Raw genomic sequence first — 22,130 nt, 5'->3', positions numbered from 1 at the left:
GTTATATCTGTACCCGAACCCTAACCCAAACTCCGAATGTAGGTCTAGAACCCGGAGAATCCAAGTTCATGTCCACTAGCAACCTGTGATGCATCAACTGGGTAATCATCCAAATGGAAGGAAGTCCAGTGGTGACATCGTACATACCAACTAGGTGGCAGACACTATTGTGTGCATCGATTGATGTACAACCTAAGGTAAATTCCTCACTTTAGTTGAAATGAGGTTATAAATATTTGAACATTGTTAGTGGCTGAACAACCACGTGTGCTAAGTGTCCAAACCATGGCATAGGCCTCTGTGGTGTTTAAATGCAAAAAACAATAGAATTTCACCCATTGGTCCATTGCCACTGGTCTATTGGATCGACCACTTCAATTGACCAGTGCTGCTGTCATGTGTAATTTCCACTCCTATTGTATGGGGCCCAGTGTCTCACACCTCGGATCACTTCCCCGTAACCCAATTAACCCGTGGGAATATTATTCCAACAATGTGACCATGTGGGGCCCATCTATTAGCTTATGCGCTCTTCAAATGTACATTGAGAATGTGTTTTAGCCTAAGGGACCCCTAGCCAAATAGGCCTTAGGAGCACTTGGTATAAATAGGCTGATCGAACTCAGGTCTGAGCTCATTTTATAGCAAAATCGTGGGGGAAAAGAGAGAAAAGAAGAGAGAAAGAGAAGAGAAGAAAAAGGAGAGCTTGGAGAAGCTTGGATCCTCTTTGAGCTTGTGGATTCCTAAGGTAATCCTTTCTATAATTAGTTTCCTTAGCATCCTATGCTGTTCTAAAGTCCTTGTTATGATCAGCCTCTAATTCATGTTGTGTAACCATGATCCATCATTCCTACTAGTGAAACTCTCATGGATTACTAGCTTAGGAACTATGATCCTTGTATATATGTTGAGATCTATCATTTTTTATGCTTCATCTACCTTCCTCTTAGTAAATGCATGTTGTAACTATTATTTCCAACCTTTGATGGTCGATCCTCATGTCTATAGCCAGCTTAGAATGTGTTGTATGGTGTTGGTTATGCCTTTCCTTGATTGCATGACAATTCCATGACCATTTGTGCATAGCAGTACTGTGTTTGAGTTAATCAAACTCTTCTCTAATTGTTTTTTGCAAATTCATGTGTTTAAACCCCATGCATGTTTGATTTTTCCTTTGAAACATGATGTTTGCCATAGATGTAACCTAATCATGCTTCCTGATCATCCCTATTAGCCATAGATCAGTAGAACCTAGCCCAAACAGTGAAGGCTTTTAAAATTCTTCGAGCTGAATAGTAACTGGTCGATTGGATGGACCAGTACAAATTGAACACTACCAGAAACCTTGGCCAAATGCAAACCTGGTCAGCCCCAGGGCCTGCAACTTCATGTGGGATGCCATTTGTGTGAACCAGGTTGGAATCCATACCATTTTTACTCTGTTGCCACCCCTTGGTGACAGTTGGGTTCTTGGGAAGTGTTTCGGGCAACCAACCCAAGTTGGTGATGATACCTTGACCCAAACTTGTAGGAACCACTAACCTATCGCCCTAGGACCCTATGGTGTGAATCCATGCCCATTCCCCTAAAACCTTTTCAATTTTGCTGCTGTCAGCCCTACTGGTCGATTCACACAGGTCGATTGAATTAACCACTAGGAATCGACCACTATTGCTGTCTTTCCAGAATTGGGTCTGGCCTTGGTTTAGGACCTAAACCAAGGGTACCCTTATACTCCTGGTCTATTTTAAACACTGATGGATGTGTGTATAATTTCATTAACCTTAGGCTTTAACAACTTGTCCGACAATGCGTATCGGAGTGCCTTTGAGGACTGACAGTCCTTCGAGCAAGTGGAGTAGAGCTAAGGTGAGTGGGTACGAATCATTCTTGTGGGTGTAACACTGTTGAACATGATGAAGCTAATAAAATACATTTCTTTCTTTAAATTGCTATGACATCATGAGATCTATGATATGAATGTGGAATTGAATTGATTATGATTGGAATGCTGCATTATGATGAAATGCATGATATCGAACTGCTAGATTAGATGCCATTGTCGGCTTGGAAATGAATGGTATTATGAGCCGTAGTATGGGCTATAGGAGCACTGTACACTTCATACTTGGACATGGGGAGTGTGGTAACCTGTAGAATGGGATATGGTTGACACTACTAAACTCATACTATCATGTAGATCATGTGGCTAGGATGAACATACCCTCATGCTACAGCCCTCACCAACAGAGGAGTTATAGAATCTGAGATAGGTTGTCATGGTTATCTCGGGTTCTGCCAAGGGAGGGAGTCGGTGCTCCTAGCCCAGCGTGGGTTCCATCCACAGTAATTGAGGTTGCAACCAAAGTAAGAAAGAGAAGCGACAGAGGTTGCTGTCCGAGTTATTGCAAGTAGCATATACCTAGTGATGCAGTTGTGTTGCTAGGTGGACTAGAGTAATAAAATTGAATCCAAGCATATAGAATCATGATGATGTGTTGCATCTGGATGCATGATTTATTATTCATTTGCTCGGCTTGATGGAGCTCATCCCTTGAAAAATATTTTCTTTTAGATGATATTGCAGGTGGATGTCTCCCTGAATGGGAGAATCATTTCGGACAAGATGATGTTGATGATTGTGACTTTTCTAATGTGAACTCCGACAGAGGTGATCCCTCTGATGCGGGTGCACTAAGTTAGCTTGGAGGAGTTGATCTGAGGAGCGGCTGTCCTTATTTTGATGATTCTTGAAGTATTCTTTTTGTGGATAGCCTGATGGCATTTTTTTTTGTAAAACTTAGAGATGCATCTTATGTTTTAACCTTATAATCTTGATGTAAAACTTAGAAAATGTCATGAATGTAATATCAAGAATTGTGGCTTGGGAGCTACTAATGAATAATGAACTTTGTGACTCTTTATGTATATAACTTAGCTTCCGTTGCACTTTGTTTTACAATGCTTTAATGTAAATGTTGTGTGTGTTTGTGAGTAGTATTTGCTTCTAGATTCTTGAAATGTAGCGGATGTAGTTTAACATCCGGGTGATCCGCTCAATCCTCTTAGGGGGTGGTTTGGGATGTGACAGAACATGTCAGAATCGCAGTCGAAAATGGTCATTTAGAAATAAACTGCAGGGAAACCAATAAGGCAATAACAGATGTCGACGATAATAGGAAATCAGAAATCGTCTGAAATAGGTAACAAGAAGAGAGTGGTAAGAACTAAAGGGTGATGAGGGTGAGGGTTTTGAAATTTAGGGTTCAAAATTCAGAACGCAAATGAGGTCAAGGGAAGGGAAGAATGAGGAGGGTGAGTGTTTTGTCTACCGAGAGGTTGAGTTTTGAATTTTAATCGAGTCGGGTCGTCAAACGAGAGAGGGTGAGGGAAGGAAGAATGGATTAAAATCATTCTTGTAATTTATGACCGTTGGATACAACTAAGGCCAGGTGTCAGTATCTTAGGGGGTGCTGCACTATCCAGCTCCGGTACAAGGGAAGAACCGAGAAAAAGGAAAGAAGAGAACAGAATAGGAGACGCGAAAGTAGTCGACATTACCAGCGATGGCGTCGAAGTTGCAGCTTCCGGTGGAGGAGTCGGTCCTTCTGCGAGTAACTCATTCTAACCTCAAGAGCTTCTCTGCTGATGTTCGTTTCTCACTTGAGGTATTGTCCAACCTGCATTTCGATTTGACTATAATTGCCTTACTCTTGCTTCCATGCTTTAACCCCAACTGCACTTCAAACTCAGTCTTGCTTCAGATGTTTTTATCAATTTACGAACGTTTTCTTCTAAAATTTTGATCAAAGAACCATTTGATACAATGATCATAGGCACTGTTTTTCAAGTTTTCGTATTGCTGATATCCAACTCTAATTCAAATGGACAATTTGCTTCTCGTGAAAAGTTGGGAATTGAAGTGTTATCCAATTCTGAAAAATTGACATTCATTTATGTAACTTTAAACTGAATGGAGTCAGGAACGTTTTTTTGCCTTTGGAAGTTGAACTCTCAAATCTATTTTCTTGATGCCAGTGGCTTTATTTTAGTCAGTAACTTTACACAAGGGAAAAGAGAAAAAGGTTATTCTTGTGTTAGATTTTGCACTGCAACTTGTCTGATGAATTGGCATAGACACATGGGTTACTGCTAAGAATCTAGCAATCTAATACTTTCACTTGTAGCCTAATGAGGTTTGTGCTTCTGATGGAGGTTCTTTTCTGATACATGCACAAGAGAGGGAGGAGAGAAAGTAGGGAAAAAAAGATAAAATAAAGGGGAAGATAGAAAAGTTAGGAGAGAAAATAGGGGTTTTTGGCTTTATCGATGAAGCCTTGTATCCTGGCTTGGGTAAGGAAGCCTTAGCTCATCTCTTTTAGAGAAAATTAAGGGATTCAAAAGTCTACTTTTCTTCTTTATAATGCAATATATATAGTGTACAATAAAACTATATAACCACCTACCTGATCCTGTCCTACAGTATCTCCACTTCTACTAATTTCTTCTTAATCTACCTATACCAATCCATACAACTACTGCATACATATGCCAACCCACGTGTGCAGAGTTATGCACGTAACATTTTCTTAGCTGGTTTCTCAATATTTCTGTCAATATTTAATCCACTTGAGGCCTTGGGGCTTCAAACTGGCACTTTTACAATTTCACTCACTAGTTTGCTATTATTGCTATTCCACTCCCGCGTTTCTTGGTGCAACTATATCCTTTTTGCTTTTTGTTTTAGAGACTTACAAATCTGCTTTAATATATGAACTTGTTTGATAATATTAACTGGCCTTTCTTGCTCTATATTCCTGGTCCACGGTTTCATCCTGCTGGCTGATTCAGTTACTGAGATGGCAGGTATAAGCATATCTGAAGTTTCCTGAAATCTCTACATCCTCATTGGTCTACTTGAGGATTTATCGTGATCCATTGTCATCAATATACTTGTATTATGAAGGCATTAAACCTTACTGATTACCTTGGTGCCTAGCTAAGCTCCAGTCACAGATCCATCTTATATGTCCATGATTCTGTCACATCTTTTCAAGTGTACTTATTATGTTAGCTTCAAATTATAATTATGACAGTCAACTAATTAGCCATGCTACTTAGCCTACTACAAAACTACAAATTAGTGAAATATCATCCCACTATATAAGATTGATGGCACACAATTTTCTGTTAGTGATCAGGTTGGTCTGGTCCTCCCACACCCCTCTTTTCTGCGTATGTGATCAGATCAGTTTAAGTGCATATATATGTGTTTATTAACCTTACCACAGATACATGAGCCCTTTTAATATATAATACTCTTATAGGGTTATGATAAATAAACATGTGCATGACACTGGCAAACTGCCACAGAATGACTAATGTGTATGAAATTGATGTAATAAATGCTCTGTAATAGTGATAATGAGAAAGATTCCTCGTTGAGCCACAAGATCCAAGAATAATCATGGTTCCTTTTATCTTCTTATTTATTACATCTATTACTTTATTACATAAGTGGCTCTAGCTAAATGGTAGAGAGCTTGCTTTGCTTGTGTGAGGCCCAAGGTTCAATTCACTTCAACTCCATAATAAAGATATTATTTTGGGATAAGGCTGAGTTGTTGTTGTTGTATTACTGTATTGTGTTGAATCCTGTTGATTTGATCTTTCACCTTTTAGAATATGAAAGTAGAATATTTTGGTTCTTGAAATCCAAACTATTGATTGTACTTGCATTGCACTGTGCATTCTTCTACATTGCTTTCAGATGACTGTTGAATCTGTGAAAGAGAAGCTCTGGAAGAAGTGCGGTACTTGTGTTAATTCAATGTCCCTTGGGCTGTATGATGACACAGGAACTAAAGTTTACGATTTAAGTGACAATATGAGACCACTCGGATTTTATTCTCCACAGGATGGGTCTCTCTTTCTCTCTCTCTCTCTCCATACTTGATAAACATGTTGCCAACAATTCAGCATAGAAGGTCAATGAACTGTGGCCTCTTTGTGTGCATAGTGGTGTAACCTCCTTGGAATAAATCTTGCCAATAACAATTATAAGTTAATGTCTACACAAACTTCATGTTTTGATATTTTTATCGTATCATTATTATTATTATTACTACTACTCTTATTATTTTTATTATTATTATTTTATTTTATTTAATTATCATTTTTATTTTTATTTGGGATACATAGGATGGCTGATGGTTGTGGGGACTGGGGAGACAACTCTTACATAGTAGCAGGTTGCCTAAATCCTCAAGAGGCGTATTAATACCCTTTTAAATTTGATATTAGCATTGTTGTATAACTTTGTGGCCATGAATTTGATCGTATCCATTGGCTAAGCTACTCCCCTGATTATAAGACTTTTGACGTCTCTGAAAGTACATGGCATGCAAAATGAATTTCAATATGTGAAGTTTAGATTACAGGTGCTAAATATGTCATCTTTCGTGATTACACAGTTATCATGCTGTGTTCCTTGCTATGATCCCTAGTTTATTAATTGACATGGGTTTGGCAGCTCTGTGAGACTTTAACACAAGGTTTCCCACACACCCTCTAAATTGACCATTGTTGGCTTAGAGCAGAAAGGGATGAAAGGTTAGTGCTTGAGAAACTTGAGTCAGTTATCGTATGATATTTGTTCAAGTAACATTACATGCAGGCAGAAGGACAAATGAGTTGCAAAATGGATCTTGCCACTAATAATAGACTGTTCATTTTTATTCTCTCTTTGAAAATTCATTTGTAATATTATATTTATGAGTAAACATCTTGTACACCCCCTAAGGTTTGTTGACCTGTCATGTAGCCCCCAAGATTGTTAAAACTTTACTTACAGACCCTGAGACTGATGGAATACCCATTCCGTTAGAGTGAACAGGTTAAGTGATGATGTCAGCAGGCCATAAATCTGTAAATGGCCAAAATACGCTTATCTCCTAATCTGCATCTTGGAATTGATGTCTTTACTCTTCACACGGCAATGGCTTCCTTCATGGTGATATGGCTACCCTAGCAGAGGATGAAGAAGTGGAAAGAAGAGGATTGATTTACTCAAACATTTATAGTCCATCATTATCTCCTTCGTCATTTCTGGTTTCTTCTCTGTTCTAGGCGGTAACAGCATGCCTCTTTTGGCCTTCATTATCTCTTCCCTCCTCTCTTTTCTACCTGTGATTAGGGTTGAAGGAACCTCTGTCCTGGCCGACCAAACCCTTAGGGCTTCATGGCAATAGACCATCTCTGCTCTGAGTAATTGAACCTGCAAATCAGATTGCTTCTAACTACCGCCCATATCTGATTTCAGAGGGTAAACTTCCTCTATTCACTCACTATTTTGGCTGAATATTAGTTACATTCCAGAAGGCTGTCCATCGACTACCAACCATTAAAATCTGAAGCCAAACAGAGAAGTATTGAAGGAGATCTCTCCTTTGAAGTTCCGCTGGTTCCACCGTCTGCAACTCTTTTCCAAGGTTGAAGACAAAGTCCCTCCCCACGATTCCTTTTGTGCTTTTATTTTATTTACCCTACTTTCCAATTTTACCCCTCCTTTCTCCTTTTATCCCCTTGAATCCCTATTATACAAACCCTTCCAAAATTACCCCTCTCAAGATAAGGGTATTTTGGCCATTTACAGATTTATGGCCTGCTGATATCATCACTTAACCTGTTCACTCTAACGGAATGGGTATTCTGTCAGTCTCAGGAGTTTGTAAGTAAGGTTTTAAAAATCTTGGGGGCTACATGATAGGTCAACAAACCTCAGGGGGTGTACAAGATGTTTACTCTATATTTATTGGTCACTTTCATTTTACATTTCATTAATGTAATAGCATGAAATTAAATCTCGGTAGAAACTGACCCAAATCTCCGAGTTGTCTTGGTTTCGGGCCTGGCTGAAACGAAACCCATGGTCAAAATCCAGTTCGAAACCTCGAAACAAGATCCGGCACGTCATGGTTTTGGGCCTGATCGAAACAAGGTCCGAAACTGAGATTTCAATCCTTGTGTAATAGGCTCAAAAGTCTAACTAGTTATGGGATTGGTAGTTTTACTAATGATCTTTTTATTTTTTTTATTGGGTAGTTATCCATGTAACAATGGAAGGTGATGTTTCAAAAAATCACAATACAAATCTAAGCCATCAATTTTATGTTTATTTATTTTTTAAATCTAAAACGTTTTCCCACCCAAAGTTGGGATAGTGTATAGTAATGTCTAGGGTACTGATACACATGCATGGGCGTACACGGGATGGGTGCCAATACATAAGGGGGTATTTGATTGAATTAGATTCTGAAATTTGACACGTGGCTCATCTAGATCATGTCCTCTTTATCCAACGGCAGAAGAATAAATGCTTTGTGACATTTGAAAAAAAAGCCTTTGTGACAATAATAATTCACTTTTTTTTTCCTTAAATTACTTGCATGGTTGATGCCTGCTATAAGTTTTTTTTTCTGTCTTTTATATTTTCAGGTCTTTTTAGCTCTTTAAAAAAATAAAAATAAAAATTAGGTGTTTTACAATGTGAACTTGCCCATTGGTGCCTTCTAAAGGCTTTTTTTCCTTTCATCATTTTAGGTCTTAGTCATTTCATTGTTCACATTATTAGGTCTTTGTCAGTCATTTCATTGTTCACATTATTGTTAAATAGTTTTTTATTCATCGTTAAATTAACACGTCTTTGTTGTATTAAAGGTATCGGCTACACATCGTAGATCTGGACCCCTCATCAGTAACCTCTGGTGGCTGGCTGGAAGACACGTCGTTGGTGGAGAAATACAAAATTTCTGATGAAGCCTATGATAAACTGGATGGCAAGTCCCTTAAAATCTTATGTTTTATCCTTGTACCTTATGCCATCCGGGTATTCATTATGATACTATGAAGATTGCAATAAATTAAACCAAATTGGCAATATTTCTATGTGACTCTTATTTCAAAGTCTAAGGTCTCTCAAAACTAGTTTGCTACAACAACAACAACAACAACAACAACGCAGCCTTATCCCAACTAACTGGGGTAGGCTACATGGATCCTTTCAAAAACAAAGTAGAGAAGATAAACTAGTTTGTTACAATGTCCCTATTTCATAACATTTTCATACATTGAGCATGTTTAATTTATTTTCTTTATTTATTAGTTTTTCTGCAGCCACCTTCATATGCAATTATGCAGCAAGGTGGTTGGTAATTGACTTAAGCTATAGTGCTATACTAGGGATCAGATAGATATGTTTCCGATTCATTTAGGACAAATTTTAATATGATGCTCAATGTTCAATTCTTGCTAGTAGCTGCAATCAATTTACTCTTCGATATTGACATGGAGACTGTTTATGATGTATCCTTGTAAACAGGGACTTTAAAAACTTCAATCGGTGGGTGGCTTGAAAGTGGACTGTTGATGGTCTTAGGACATAAAATAGACATTTTGTGCCCATTGATTGGCCTTCAACCCAATCCAGAATTTCCAGTCTAGCCTATTTACACATTACCAAAACTTACCCTAAACCTTTGCTTTAGTGAATGCCCGAGACTACATGATTTGAGGAAGTTACTGCAAACTTGTGGATATCAAGGTGGTTATATGGAGCAGCTATCTATTTGAAGGTGTTGTTTCCTCCATGACTCCTAAAAGGAACTGAACGGGCACCACCACATCCATAAAAGGGGTTGAAGGCAGAAATAATCATCTTCTTCTATGTTTCTTGTGTATTTTTGTTTCCTATAAGTTTTGTGAGTGATACCCAGTCTTATGATGCTGTTATTCATTCCATTGTTTGGTTGAGATCAAAGTGGTGCAATTTGATGTTTTTTCAACATTCACGTCTCTAGTAGGTCATATGAATGTGCCTGGTGGGCATGTTCAACCATGGGCCACACTGATAGGCGGTCAAGAAGATAAATGGACCGAAGTTCAAATTAATATTTATGTAAACTATTTGATTGGTTGACATGAATACAGCCTAAGGCTAGAAACACTTTTTTTGTGGAAATGTATCTTTTGAATGTGAGGGCCATGTTGTAAATGCAACACACCATGTTGAGATAATGTAAAACATGTGGAAACATTGGGAATATTGCAAAACCTTTGAGATATTCCTTGACGTTTTCGGAAATGATAAAAGAAACTAACTGCACATTTTTTTAACTTTATGTATATGTTACCTTAAGAAAATACCATATAAAAATATGAAACATAAACTAAATAACAAAAGCATTATTGATTTAGTTCCATTCATAATTTCAAAATGATTTGGAGGAAACCATAGTTGTCATGGGGAGAGGGCTGCATGGCGACCTACGCCATGGCGACCCTCTTTGATTTCTTCTTCCACTCTCTTCCTCTTGATTTCTTCTTCCTGCTTGATTTCTTCTTCCTCTGATTTCTTCTTTCCTCTTCAATTTCTTTCGATTTCTTCTTGATTTCTTCTTCTGTCTTCTTCCCTCTTGATTTCTTCTTCCTGTCTTCTTTCCTGATTTCTTTCGATTTCTTCTTTCCCTCTTCGATTTCTTCTTCGATTTCTGAATTTTCTTCTTAAAACTTGAGAAACAATAGAAAAAAATAAAACATGGCTTGAGTATACACTATTAACACATTAAAAATAGAAAAAATAAAACATGGTGACATGCTCGCCATGCACGCCATGGGGCGAATGTCGATATATCGGGACACCTCCACCGACTTGGATCGCGTGGCGTGACAACTATGGAGAAACTGTAAGAAATCACCGAGTCTGTGTATCAAGTTTGTGCGTGAGATGGTGAGGAATTTTTGAGCCTTGGTGTACACAAGTGACTAGACTTGGGGGAGAGAAACTTAAGGTGTACAAAGTGGATGTGATGGAAGAATGAAATCTCTGTACTAGGGCTTCTGAATGGAGGAAGTGATATTGTTGGAGGTGAAGAGGGGATCTATTTTGGAGGTTTTACTTGGTTTTTCTGTTGCTAGGTGAGTAGGTGGTAGGTGGCTTACTGGAAGGGGTTTTGGAATCGTGACTTCCAAAGTGGGTTACATGGTATAAATGTTTGTTCCTTTATTGATTTTTGTTTATTTTTCCTAATTCTCTTTTATTTTCTTGTTTCTTCTTGGTTGGAGTTACAGGTTCCTCAGCTGTCTCTTGGTGCAAGTCTGGATATTCTAACCCTAAATTGAGAGTAGTGGAGAAATTGCACAAGTTGTACAGGACAGAACTGGATAATTAAAAGAGAAGAAACACAGAAGAGAGGGACTGATATGGAACGAACTGGAACAGAACTTAGGATCAAGAGAAAAATTCAATAACCAACAGGTTACTGGTTTGATTTCTCCAAAACTCAGGTCGAGAGCATGTATGAATCAGACCAAACGATAAGATTGAAAAACTTTGAAATCTCAACTAATATGAGGGGTGTGATTAGGCTGATTTGGACAGATATGTAAAACAGAGCAGGGCATGGATATAACAGGAAAAGGAAAATTTTATGACAAACTAATAACAGAGTTTATGAAGGCAGAGGTAAAGCAAACTAATAAACTGGTTGGACCTGAACAAGTAGTAAACTAGAGCTTCAAAACCAGAAACAGCAATGGAAATTTTGGAACAGAGTACTGCCAGCAGGTAATAGAGACCAATAACATAATATGGAGTTTTCTGAACTGACTCGCCTGGAATTAGAACCGTAAACCACTTCTAACAGAATCAGAAAGCTGGGAATTCACCAATGATTTTGGTTTGGAATCCATCCAACCCTTGAGGAATCCACCTCAATACCAAACCACGAATCCACACGGCAATTGTAAGTAACAGAAATTCTCTATTGATCAGATTTTGTGTCTCTACAGATTACATCCACACCTGTATGTAGACTGGGTTTTAGCCTTTGGTTGATGTGAAACCAGTAATGTTCTAAATTCTGAAACGGTTGCATAGCATACGCTAGAGCCTCCTGTGTCTGTTTCTCTCCTCCCACAGTAGGGGAAAGATATGTCAGTTCATAGGAGGGAGGATAGAGATAGACAGCGAGATGCTAGCATACACTATGCAGCCTGGCAGCATTCTTTTCCCAATTCTAAAATTAAAAAAATACTTAAGATCCTAACAAAAACAGAAAATAGAAACTCGGTAGAACCTTCTAGGAGCTCAGCTTGTAGGCTAATCTTCAGCTAAACTCTCTAGTTTACAAAACAGAAACTAAGGAAAATAGAAATTAGAGCTGCTGCTGGCTTAACAATAACTACTGCTGGAAAATAGAAGGGTTTCTAGAAGCAACCTCACACTATGGTTTTCCAGCCCCTTGCCTCTTGGTACAACATCATCTATGGTATGTGCTCAATTGGTTGCTCAATGAATTCTGTTCAAGGAACCAAGTGCCAGTTCTGGTGATATATAAGGTCCATGAGGAATGGAAATATTTAGTCGAATGCTCTGGCTGATGGAAATATTATGGAAATGAAATTTCAGGAGATTTTAGAATATGCACCTATCCATGTAGGAACCATTTGTTAAGAAAGAAAACCATCCGTAATAATTTAAGAAGCTTAACACATAATGTAATACAAATGCTCTGGCTGATGGAAATATTATGGAAATGAAACTTCATGAGATCTTAGAATGTGCACCTATTTATGTGGGAACCATTAGATAAGAAAGAAACTATCCGTAATAGTTTAAGAAGCTTAATACATAATATAATACACTTTCTCATGTCAACATGACCAGAGTGTTATGGAGTTTGTCAAAATATCATTTGAACCTTTGTAAAAATATATTCCCCCACTCTTTCATGTCTGACTGTGTCAAAATCTACAGGAAATTTGTTATTTGTTGACTGTTGCTACAGCTTGATTGGAATGATGAAACAGGATTTATATAGCTGATCCCATTCAGTTGAGATAGGACTTAGTTGAGTTTATTCGAACAATTGAAAGCAGGACTGCGAAATGTATCAATTTCATTAGCTACTAAATTGCCAAGTTCTAGTATTCGCGTTCTTTTTTAAATAGAACCATATATATTTTTTGTTGTTTTGTCGTTTTCGAGACAAGATTTACGTTGTGAAGCACATTTTATTAACTCATAAGTCACTCCTTACTAGCTCACATGCTTACTCTTAATCCAGGTACAGTCAAGAAATTTAAAGAAAAATTAGCATCTCAAAATCCATCTAGCCATGAAAGTAAAGTAAGCTGCTAACCCATTTAGCTTGCATATGTCTAAATATGGCATATTGCATCTGGATTCATATGCTACCCTTTCTGAAATAAATCCAATTCTTTTCTCTATTCTTTGGTTTCATTGTTCTTCTATCCATCTTTCCATGTATTCTTATGTGGGAATTGGATGCACTGGAGGTGGTTAATTCCCTTGTCTTTGACTTTTTATTTTATTTTCCCTAACTACAGATACCAGATAACTACATGGAAGACCTTTGTGCAAATATCAAGGTTTGTAAGGTTTCTTTTCTGTTTGTTATTTTATCCTTCTCATATTGTCAGGATCTGCAACTACTAGATATTTGCAAGTTTAAGTATTGGTTTTTCCATCAAAGAAAAGCCATCAGTTTTTTTTTTTCAAGTAAAAAGTTAAAGGGGCCAAGGAGACAGTGTAGGAGAACATACTCTCACTGTTGGCTATTTCTTCCATGTGGTAATATTTGTCACCACTTAATACTTTGTAGACATGTTGTCCACATCATCATCTAGTTATGTTCTGATTTCAGTCCAATTTGACATCGCATATTGTCGGATTGTATGGGCCAGAATACTATGGGGGTAACTGGACTTTTTCCTATATTTATTTCATGTACAGCCATGTCGGCTATGTTAGGGACAATTCTGTCCATGTATTTTCTATTATCTTATTATAAATATATGGCTTGGGGTCTATCTTAGATCTACTAATCATTATTCTCTAATTCTAAATCTCTCAACATGGCATCAGAGCAGGTTGTGAATTAGGGACCTTCCCCTCCCTCCATTCTCGATTCCCCCCCCCCCCCCTCTTCACTCTCGATTTTTTCTTCCCTTCTCCTTCTTCTTCTTCTGTCTTGATCTCCTTTGCATTCATTCTCCCACTAGGGAAGCACTGATGAGGTGATCTACAGATCCAGTTGCTGCCCTCAATTACCTCTTTCCTTGCTGCAATTCTTTGATCGATAGGGACAAAGTTACCTGTTTGCGATATTTGGAACTTCAAGCTTTTTGGGACTGCTTCCATCTCTGCTACAAGGAACCAATCCTCCTCTTTGAAGACCAAGAACTGCAGCAGGCTCTCTTCTCTGATTCAGTTCCTATCCCCAGTTGCATTGAAGACCTCCTAAGATCGATTTTTCACAAAAACAGGATTTTTTCCAAAACCCTGACAATTATTGATCTAGGAGTTGGTGACTTCTATTGGTTCTGATTTTTTGAAGGGTGGTTCTCTACTTATAAAGGCACACTCGACTTCAATTTGAGCGTCAACAATTCAGTTTTTGGGCCCATTCTTCCCTACATCGATTTCAGCAAAACAGGGTTTTTTTTCAAAACCCTGACAATATCGATCTAGAGGTTTCACTTGTCTGCTGCTGCTGCTGATTTTTGGATACATTTTCTCCCATTGAAGGGGGATTCTCCTCCAATTTTCAGCCCTTAATTTGAAGGAATTCTTGGTTTTTTCATCACCACAGCTCTTCTCTGCGATTTAGGTTTCTTTGCTGCATTATGGGTGACTCTGAAGTCTCTACTGGCACTTCTGTTGCTGCTGGGTTTGGTAGGAATGACAACCGTGGTCTCCTCCCTAATCCTATCAAACTAGATGGGAGTAATTATTTGATCTGGTCTCGCTCAACATACTTTGCTATTGCTGGCCATGGGCTTACTGGCTATATTGATGGTACTATTGCTATGCTGACTGCCCCTGACCCTCTCTTGACCAGATGGATCTCCAACAATGGTATACTCATGTCCTATTTGATTGGCTCAATGCAATCAGACCTTGCCAGTGGTTTCCTTCTCCTTGATACAACCCATCAAATCTGGTCTGCTTGCAAGGAGACATATGGACAGCTCAGTAATGATGCACATGTGTATGAACTCCGGAAGAAAGCCAATAATACTACTCAGGGGGAGTTATCTGTCTTCAAGTACTATGTTGCCTTACGCAGTCTCCGGCAGCAATTGGACCATTTTTCTGATTACCACCCCACTACAGCTGCTGATATCACTGCATATAAGAAGCATCTAGACAAAACCAGGGTGTATGATTTTTTGGTTGGTTTGAACATGGAGTATGACCAGATTCGTGTTCAACTGTTGGGTCATTCCCCTTTTCCCATACTTGAATAATCCTATGCTTTGGTCTCCTCTGAAGAGAACTGTCAGGCTGCAATGCTCCACCCTCCTGTTACTGACAGATCAGCCCTCCAGACTGCTGCCTAGACTACTCCTGCACCTGTTGGACATGTTTCTCTTGGTGATTCTACTACAAGACTGTTACTTGTGAGCATCGTCACAAGCCTTACCACACCAAAGAGAAGTGTTGGAAGCTTCACGGGAAACCAGCTGACTTCGAGGTTAAATGGGTTGCCAAGAAGAAGACAAAAAATAAGGCAAACCACTCTGAATCTGTTCCTATAGCCCCGGCTACTGTCATTGGTTTATCCCAAGATGATCTACAGGCATTCCTACGTGTGTTAAGGTCTTCCATTGCTGCTGCCTCTACTACAGCAGCTCCTGCCAACTCTTCTGCTCCTTCAGGTTCACACTTTGCCCGGTTAGGTATTCTATTTAGTGGTTATTGTGCTTCTGTAGCTTCCCATCCTTGGATTATAAATTCTAGGGCTACGGATCACATGACTGGTTCCTCTAGCCTATTCCATCGGTATTCTCCCACTTCTAGGAAAGACAAGGTCAAAGTAGCTGATGGCTCCCTTTCCTCCATATTTGGAAAAGGAATCATCAACTGCACTTCCTCCCTTCCTTTGTCTTCTGTTTTGCACATTCCTAATTGTACTACTAACCTTCTTTCCATTAGTAGTATTACTCGTGATCTTAACTGCAAAGTGACTTTTTTTCCTTCCCATTGTGTTTTTTCAGGATCTGGCCTCTGGGAAGACGATTGGATTGGGTAAAGTGCTCGGTGGATTGTACCTGCTTGATGATGGTTGTCTCCCTCCACCACCATTACCTTCTCCGCTCCACCAGAACTCCTTGGTCTCTTTTGAACTTTACCAATGGCACTCTCGATTAGGTCACCCTCCATTAGGCATTTTAGCACATTAATTCCCTACTTTGGTCACCAAATGTAATAAGGTGATTTTTTTGTGAGGCTTGTATTCTGACCAAACAGACACATTCCACTTATTCTCTATCAAATAAAATGAGCTTTTCTTGTTTCCATTTGGTGCATTCTGATGTTTGGGGGCTTAGTCGTAAAACTTCTCTTTCTGGCCATCGGTAGTTTGTCTCCATTATTGACTGTCACTCTAGGAACACATCAGTATATCTTATGCACACAAAAAATCAGGTTTTTGCATGTTTTCAACATTTTCATAACATGATCCAAACTTAGTTCCAGGCTACTCTAAAAATTTTGAGAAGTGACAATGGGACTGAGTATAAGGAATTTCAATTTCAAAAATATTTTGCTGATCATGGGATTATACATCAGACTAGTGTGATACCCCAGCCCAAAATGGTGTGGCTGGAAGAAAAAACCACCATTTGTTGGAAGTGGCCAGAGCATTGATGTTTGCTCGGCATGTTCCATCCCAATATTGGGGTGATGCTGTCTAACTGCAGCTTATCTCATTAATCGGCCACCTTCTCGAGTTCTTGATTCCCGTAGCCCTGTTGAGGTTTTACTTGGGAATTCCTCCTTTGTAGTCACTCCCAAAGTGTTGGTTGTGTCTGTTATGGTAGGGATCCCGGTCTCCTGGCAAACTTGAACCCCGTGGGTTACGGTGCATATTTTTGGGTTATTCTCCTACCAAGAAAGGTTATAAGTGTTACCATCCTCCTTCCTGTCGTACTATGGTCAGTATGGATGTCATTTTTCATGAAAACCTTTCCTATTATTCTTCCCCATCTTTTCAGGGGGAGAGTTCTAATGAAGATGTGGTTCCTTCACTTGAGGTTCCCCTTCTTTTATCACGTATGGTTGCTGACCTGCCTCCTTTGACTAATGACTAGCCTCCCATGGCTGCTGCCCAGCCTCCTTTGACTGCTGCCCCTTCACCCGAAGGGAATCATTTACAGGGGGAGATCATGGAAACAAGTGATGGTGATGTTCCTATCAAGGTTCGAAAACTCGGGTCTCGGTGCCAACTCGGATCCTTGAAAAACCGAGTCGAGTCGCTGAGTTGGTGCACTTTATTTTTTCTCTACTCGAAGCCTCATCTCAGTGGGTTTTAGACCTAGTTTGGGTCTGAAACTTGGTATTCAGCCTATTTTAAGCCATTTAAACACAATGGTACTATCAGATTTTGCAAAAACAAAATCCAAATAGGAGTTTCACTTAGTGGGAAAGCAGGACAGACACTTATGCTAGAAACCAGGATAGATACAGGACAAACACACTTATTTATGCCTAATATCATTTAAGTAAATGCTTTTGTATTTACTTAAGATATTATTCATAAATAAGCAAATACCCCCTATTTGAATCCAATAAAAATAGTTAAAAAATCAAATTCCAAAAGGAAAAATAGTCAACCCCCCAGTTCAAGAACAAAAACTGGATTTTCAGCGGTAGGTGCAATTTTCAACTTTCAAATGCTGGGGTTTTTCTCAAATTTAAAAATTCCATAAATCTTAATATGGTAAAACATTGCTAAAAACCAAAAGTGCGGTAAAATATTCATTTGTTTTGATGTCCAAAAATATATTTTCATTCAGAGCGATTTTGATAGCATTCGCTCACACCGAATTAAGTTTGACCGGTACATAACTCCTTCAATATAAATCAGCTTTAATTCGGTGTGCGCGAATGCTGTCAAAATCGCTCTGAATGAAAATAGATTTTTGGACATCAAAACAAATGAATATTTTATCGCACTTTTGGTTTTTAGCAATGTTTTACCACAATATGATTTATGGAATTTTTAGATTTGAGAAAAACCCCAGCATTAGAAAGTTGAAAATTGCACCTACCGTCGAAAATCCAGTTTTTGTTCTTGAACTGGGGGGTTAACTTTTTTTCCTTTTGGAATTTGATTGTTTAACTATTTTTATTGGATTCAAATAGGGGGGTATTTGCTTATTTATGAATAATATCTTGTTAACAAAACAGGTTTGTGGAATAATGCTTGAATGATCAATGAGATCAGTCAAGCTCTCTATTTATAATAATAATAAAAGAGATTACAAGGGGAAATACTATTCACGATACTGTTCACGTGAACAGTGTCATAGCCCTAATTACATTTCTACCCTTGTTCATAAATACATAAATAAAAAATAAATAAAACACCCAAAAGACCAGAATGGTGGTATTCTGGTGTACATAATTTAACACTCCCCCTCAAGTTGGTGCAAATATATCAATCATGCCCAACTTGACTAGAATGGGATGGAACAATTTCCCAGATAATCCCTTAGTGAAGATATCAGCAACCTGATCAGCAGACTTCACAAAGGGAACACAAATCAACCCTTCTTCCAGCTTTTCCTTGATGAAATATCTGTCCACTTCAACATGTTTAGTGCGATCGTGCTGTACCGGGTTGCGTGCAATGCTGATTGTAGCTTTGTTATCACAGTACAACATCATGGGAAGATGAACAGGAACACCAAGATCTTGTAGCAAGCCTTTCAACCAAAGTAACTCACAAATGCCTTGTGCCATAGTCCGAAACTCGGCTTTAGCACTAGAACGAGCCACCACATTCTGCTTCTTGCTACGCCAAGTGACCAAATTGCCACCTACAAAAGAACAGTACCCAGAGATAGACTTCCGATCTGCAGAACCAGCCCAGTCAGCATCGGTATACGCCTCTACCCGTAGGTTACCATTAGGAGACAGAAGAATGCCTTTTCCAGGAGCTGACTTCAAGTAGTGGAGAATCCGAAGAACAGCCTCCATGTGAGAAGAATAGGGATCATGCATGAATTGACTTACAGTACTCACAGCAACAGCAATATCTGGGCGAGTGTGTGAGAGATAAATCAGCTTTCCCACTAGGCATTGGTATCGGCCTTTATCAACAGGTTCACCCTCCTTTTCTTTGAGACGAACAGTAGCCTCCATAGGAGTATCTGAAGGGTGGCATCCTAACAGACCAGTTTCAGCCAACAAGTCTAGGACATACTTCCTTTGGGAGAGAAAGATGCCTTTAGAAGATCTGGCAACCTCAATCCCAAGAAAGTACCGTAGCGGCCCTAGATCTTTAATCTCGAATTCCTGCCCAAGAAACCTCTTCAACCGGCTGATCTCATCCCCATCATTGCCTGTAACCACAATGTCATCCACATACACTATAAGAACAGTGAGCTTCTCACCAACCCTCTTTATAAAGAGAGTATGATCAGCATTACTTTGCTTGTAGCCAACAGATGTCATTGCCTTGTGGAACCGACCAAACCATGCTCGAGGTGACTGCTTCAGCCCATACAATGCTCGCTTCAATTTGCACACCTTGCCTTCATTATTGTCAGAAGAAAAACCTGGTGGAATATCCATGTATACCTCCTCACAAAGTTACCCATTTAGGAAGGCATTCTTCACATCCAACTGTTGGAGATCCCATCCAAGATTAACTGCACACGATAGTAAAACCCAAACTGTATTCAATTTTGCAACAAGGGCAAAAGTCTCCTAATAGTCAATCCCATATGTTTGGGTGAAGCCCTTTGCAACCAAACGTGCCTTATACCGATCCACAGATCCATCAATCTTTTGTTTGACCACAAACACCCACTTACATCCCACTGGTTTTTTTCCTGGAGGGAGGGTTACAAGATCCCAAGTGTTGTTTTTTTCTAAAGCTCTCATTTCTTCCAACATAGCTGCCTTCCACTTTCCATCTGTATATGCTTCCTGCCAGTTTTTAGGAATAGGAACAGAAGAAAGAGAGGACACAAATGCACGAAAAGATGGAGAAAGAGAACTATAAGAAACAAAGCGAGAAATGAGATGCAGGGTGCAAGTCCTAGTACCTTTTCGATGAGCAATAGGTAGATCGGAAGGAGAGGTCTCACCACAAGGAGGAGGAGGATTTGACTCCTAGGTTGGCAGTTGGATAGGTATTGGTGCCACAGTGGATTGATGTTGCCCTCTGTTGGAGTGTCTCTTGTAGGTGATGATATTAGAGTTGTCAATTTTCTTCTGAAATTCACTGATGGTTCTCTGGACTGGAGTCAACTCCGCCTGACAATGATCATTACTACCATTATTTCCTACATACTCCCCCTGTAAAGGAGTCCCTACAGATGAAGGGACTGCAGCCAAAGGAGGCTTGGCAGCAGCCAAAGAAGGCTGGGCAGCAGCCAAAGGAGGCTGGATAGCAGCGGTAGGAGACTGGGCAGCAGTGGTAGGAGGTTGGGCAGTAGCCAAAGGAGGAATTTCAAGGAGAGGAAACACAAGCACATCTTCACTGGAACCAGAATTCTCCCCCTAAAGATGTGTAGACTGATAATAGGCAAGACTTTCATGAAAGACCACATCCGTACTGACCAAAGTACGACGAGAAGGAGGGTGGTAACACTTATAACCTTTCTGGGTTAGAGAATAACCCAAAAAAATACACCTTAACCCACGAGGATCAAATTTGCCATGAGGTTTAGTGTCTCTGGCATAACACACACAATCGAAAACTTTGGGAGGAACCACAAAGGTGGAATTCCCATCGGCCGGACTGCGGGAGTCAAGAACACGGGAAGGCAACCGATTAATAAGATAGGTTGCAGTAAGAATAGCATCCCCCCAATATTGGGAGGGAACATGGCGCGAAAACATCAACGCCCTGGCCACTTCCAACAAGTATCGGTTCTTCCTTTCAGCCACACCATTTTGGGCTGGGGTTTCAACACAACTTGTCTGATGAACAATCCCATTATCAGCAAGGTATTTCTGAAATTGAGTCACTGATGAACAATCCCATTATCAGCAAGGTATTTCTGAAATTGAGTCTTTGTATACTCAGTCCCATTATCACTTCTCAAGACTTTGAGAGTAGCATTGAACTGAGTTTTGACCATGTTATGGAAATGCTGAAAACAAGAAAAAACTTGACTTTTGGTGTGTAAAAGATAAACCCATGTGTGTCTAGAATGACAATCAATAAAAGAGACAAACCAACGGTGACCAGAAACCGAAGTCTTACGACTGGGGCCCCAAACATCAGAATGTACTAAGTGAAAAAGTGAAGAACTCCTTTTATTAGAAATAGAATAAGTTGAACGTGTCTGTTTGGCCATAACACAAGCCTCACAAAAGAAATCGGTCTTATCACAATGTTTGACCAAAGTAGGAAATAAAGATGTTAAGATGCTTAAGGGGGGGTGACCTAATCTAGAGTGCCACTGATAAATTTCAGAAGATACTAAGGAATTTTGATGTAGTAGTAGTAATGGAGGTGGAGCGAGACGTCCATCGTCAAGCAGGTATAGGCCACCATGCACTTTACCCAATCCAATCGTCTTCCCAGAGTCCAGATCCTGAAAAACACAATGGAAAGGAAAAAATGTTACTTTGCAGTTAAGATCACGAGTTATACTACTAATAGAAAGAAGGTTAGTAGTAAAATTTGGAATATGTAAAACATTGGACAAAGGAAGGGAAGGAGTGCAGTTAATGATTCATTTTCCAGAAATAGAGGAAAGGGAACCATCAACCACCTTGACTTTGTCTTTCCCAGAGGTAGGAGAATAACGATGGAAGAGGCTGGAGGAACCGGTCATGTGATCTGTAGCTCCAGAATCAATGATCCAAGGATGGGAAGCTATAGAGGCATAATGACCACCAAACGAAATACCTGACCGAGCAAAGTGTGAACCTGAAGGAGCAGACGAAGTGGCAGTAGCTGGTGTAGTAGAGGCAGCAGCAGTGGAAGACTTTAGCACACGTAGGAATGCCTGTAAATCCTCCTGAGATAGGCCAGTGTCAGTAGTAGGGGCTAAAGTGACAGACTCAGAGTGATTGGCCTTGG

The 22,130-nt window shown here is 39.5% G+C and overlaps 1 protein-coding gene across 1 annotated transcript in view; it reads left to right on the top strand.

The window, feature by feature from the left end:
* The first annotated feature begins 3,510 nt into the window (after window positions 1–3,510).
* The window catches only part of LOC122641378 (tubulin-folding cofactor B), a 32,694-nt gene continuing 14,074 nt past the window's right edge, over window positions 3,511–22,130 (top strand). The window contains exons 1-5 of the mRNA XM_043834587.1: window positions 3,511–3,668; window positions 5,771–5,922; window positions 8,719–8,837; window positions 13,125–13,186; window positions 13,408–13,449. Of these exons, the coding sequence (XP_043690522.1) occupies window positions 3,567–3,668; window positions 5,771–5,922; window positions 8,719–8,837; window positions 13,125–13,186; window positions 13,408–13,449 (477 nt within the window). The 5' untranslated portion in view covers window positions 3,511–3,566. The remainder of the gene's footprint in view (window positions 3,669–5,770; window positions 5,923–8,718; window positions 8,838–13,124; window positions 13,187–13,407; window positions 13,450–22,130) is intronic.

Source organism: Telopea speciosissima, chromosome 10, assembly GCF_018873765.1.
Source record: "Telopea speciosissima isolate NSW1024214 ecotype Mountain lineage chromosome 10, Tspe_v1, whole genome shotgun sequence".
NCBI classification, from domain to species: Eukaryota; Viridiplantae; Streptophyta; class Magnoliopsida; order Proteales; family Proteaceae; genus Telopea; species Telopea speciosissima.
The sequence above is the reverse complement of the archived record's forward strand: the minus strand, read 5'-3'. Positions and strand labels throughout refer to the sequence as shown.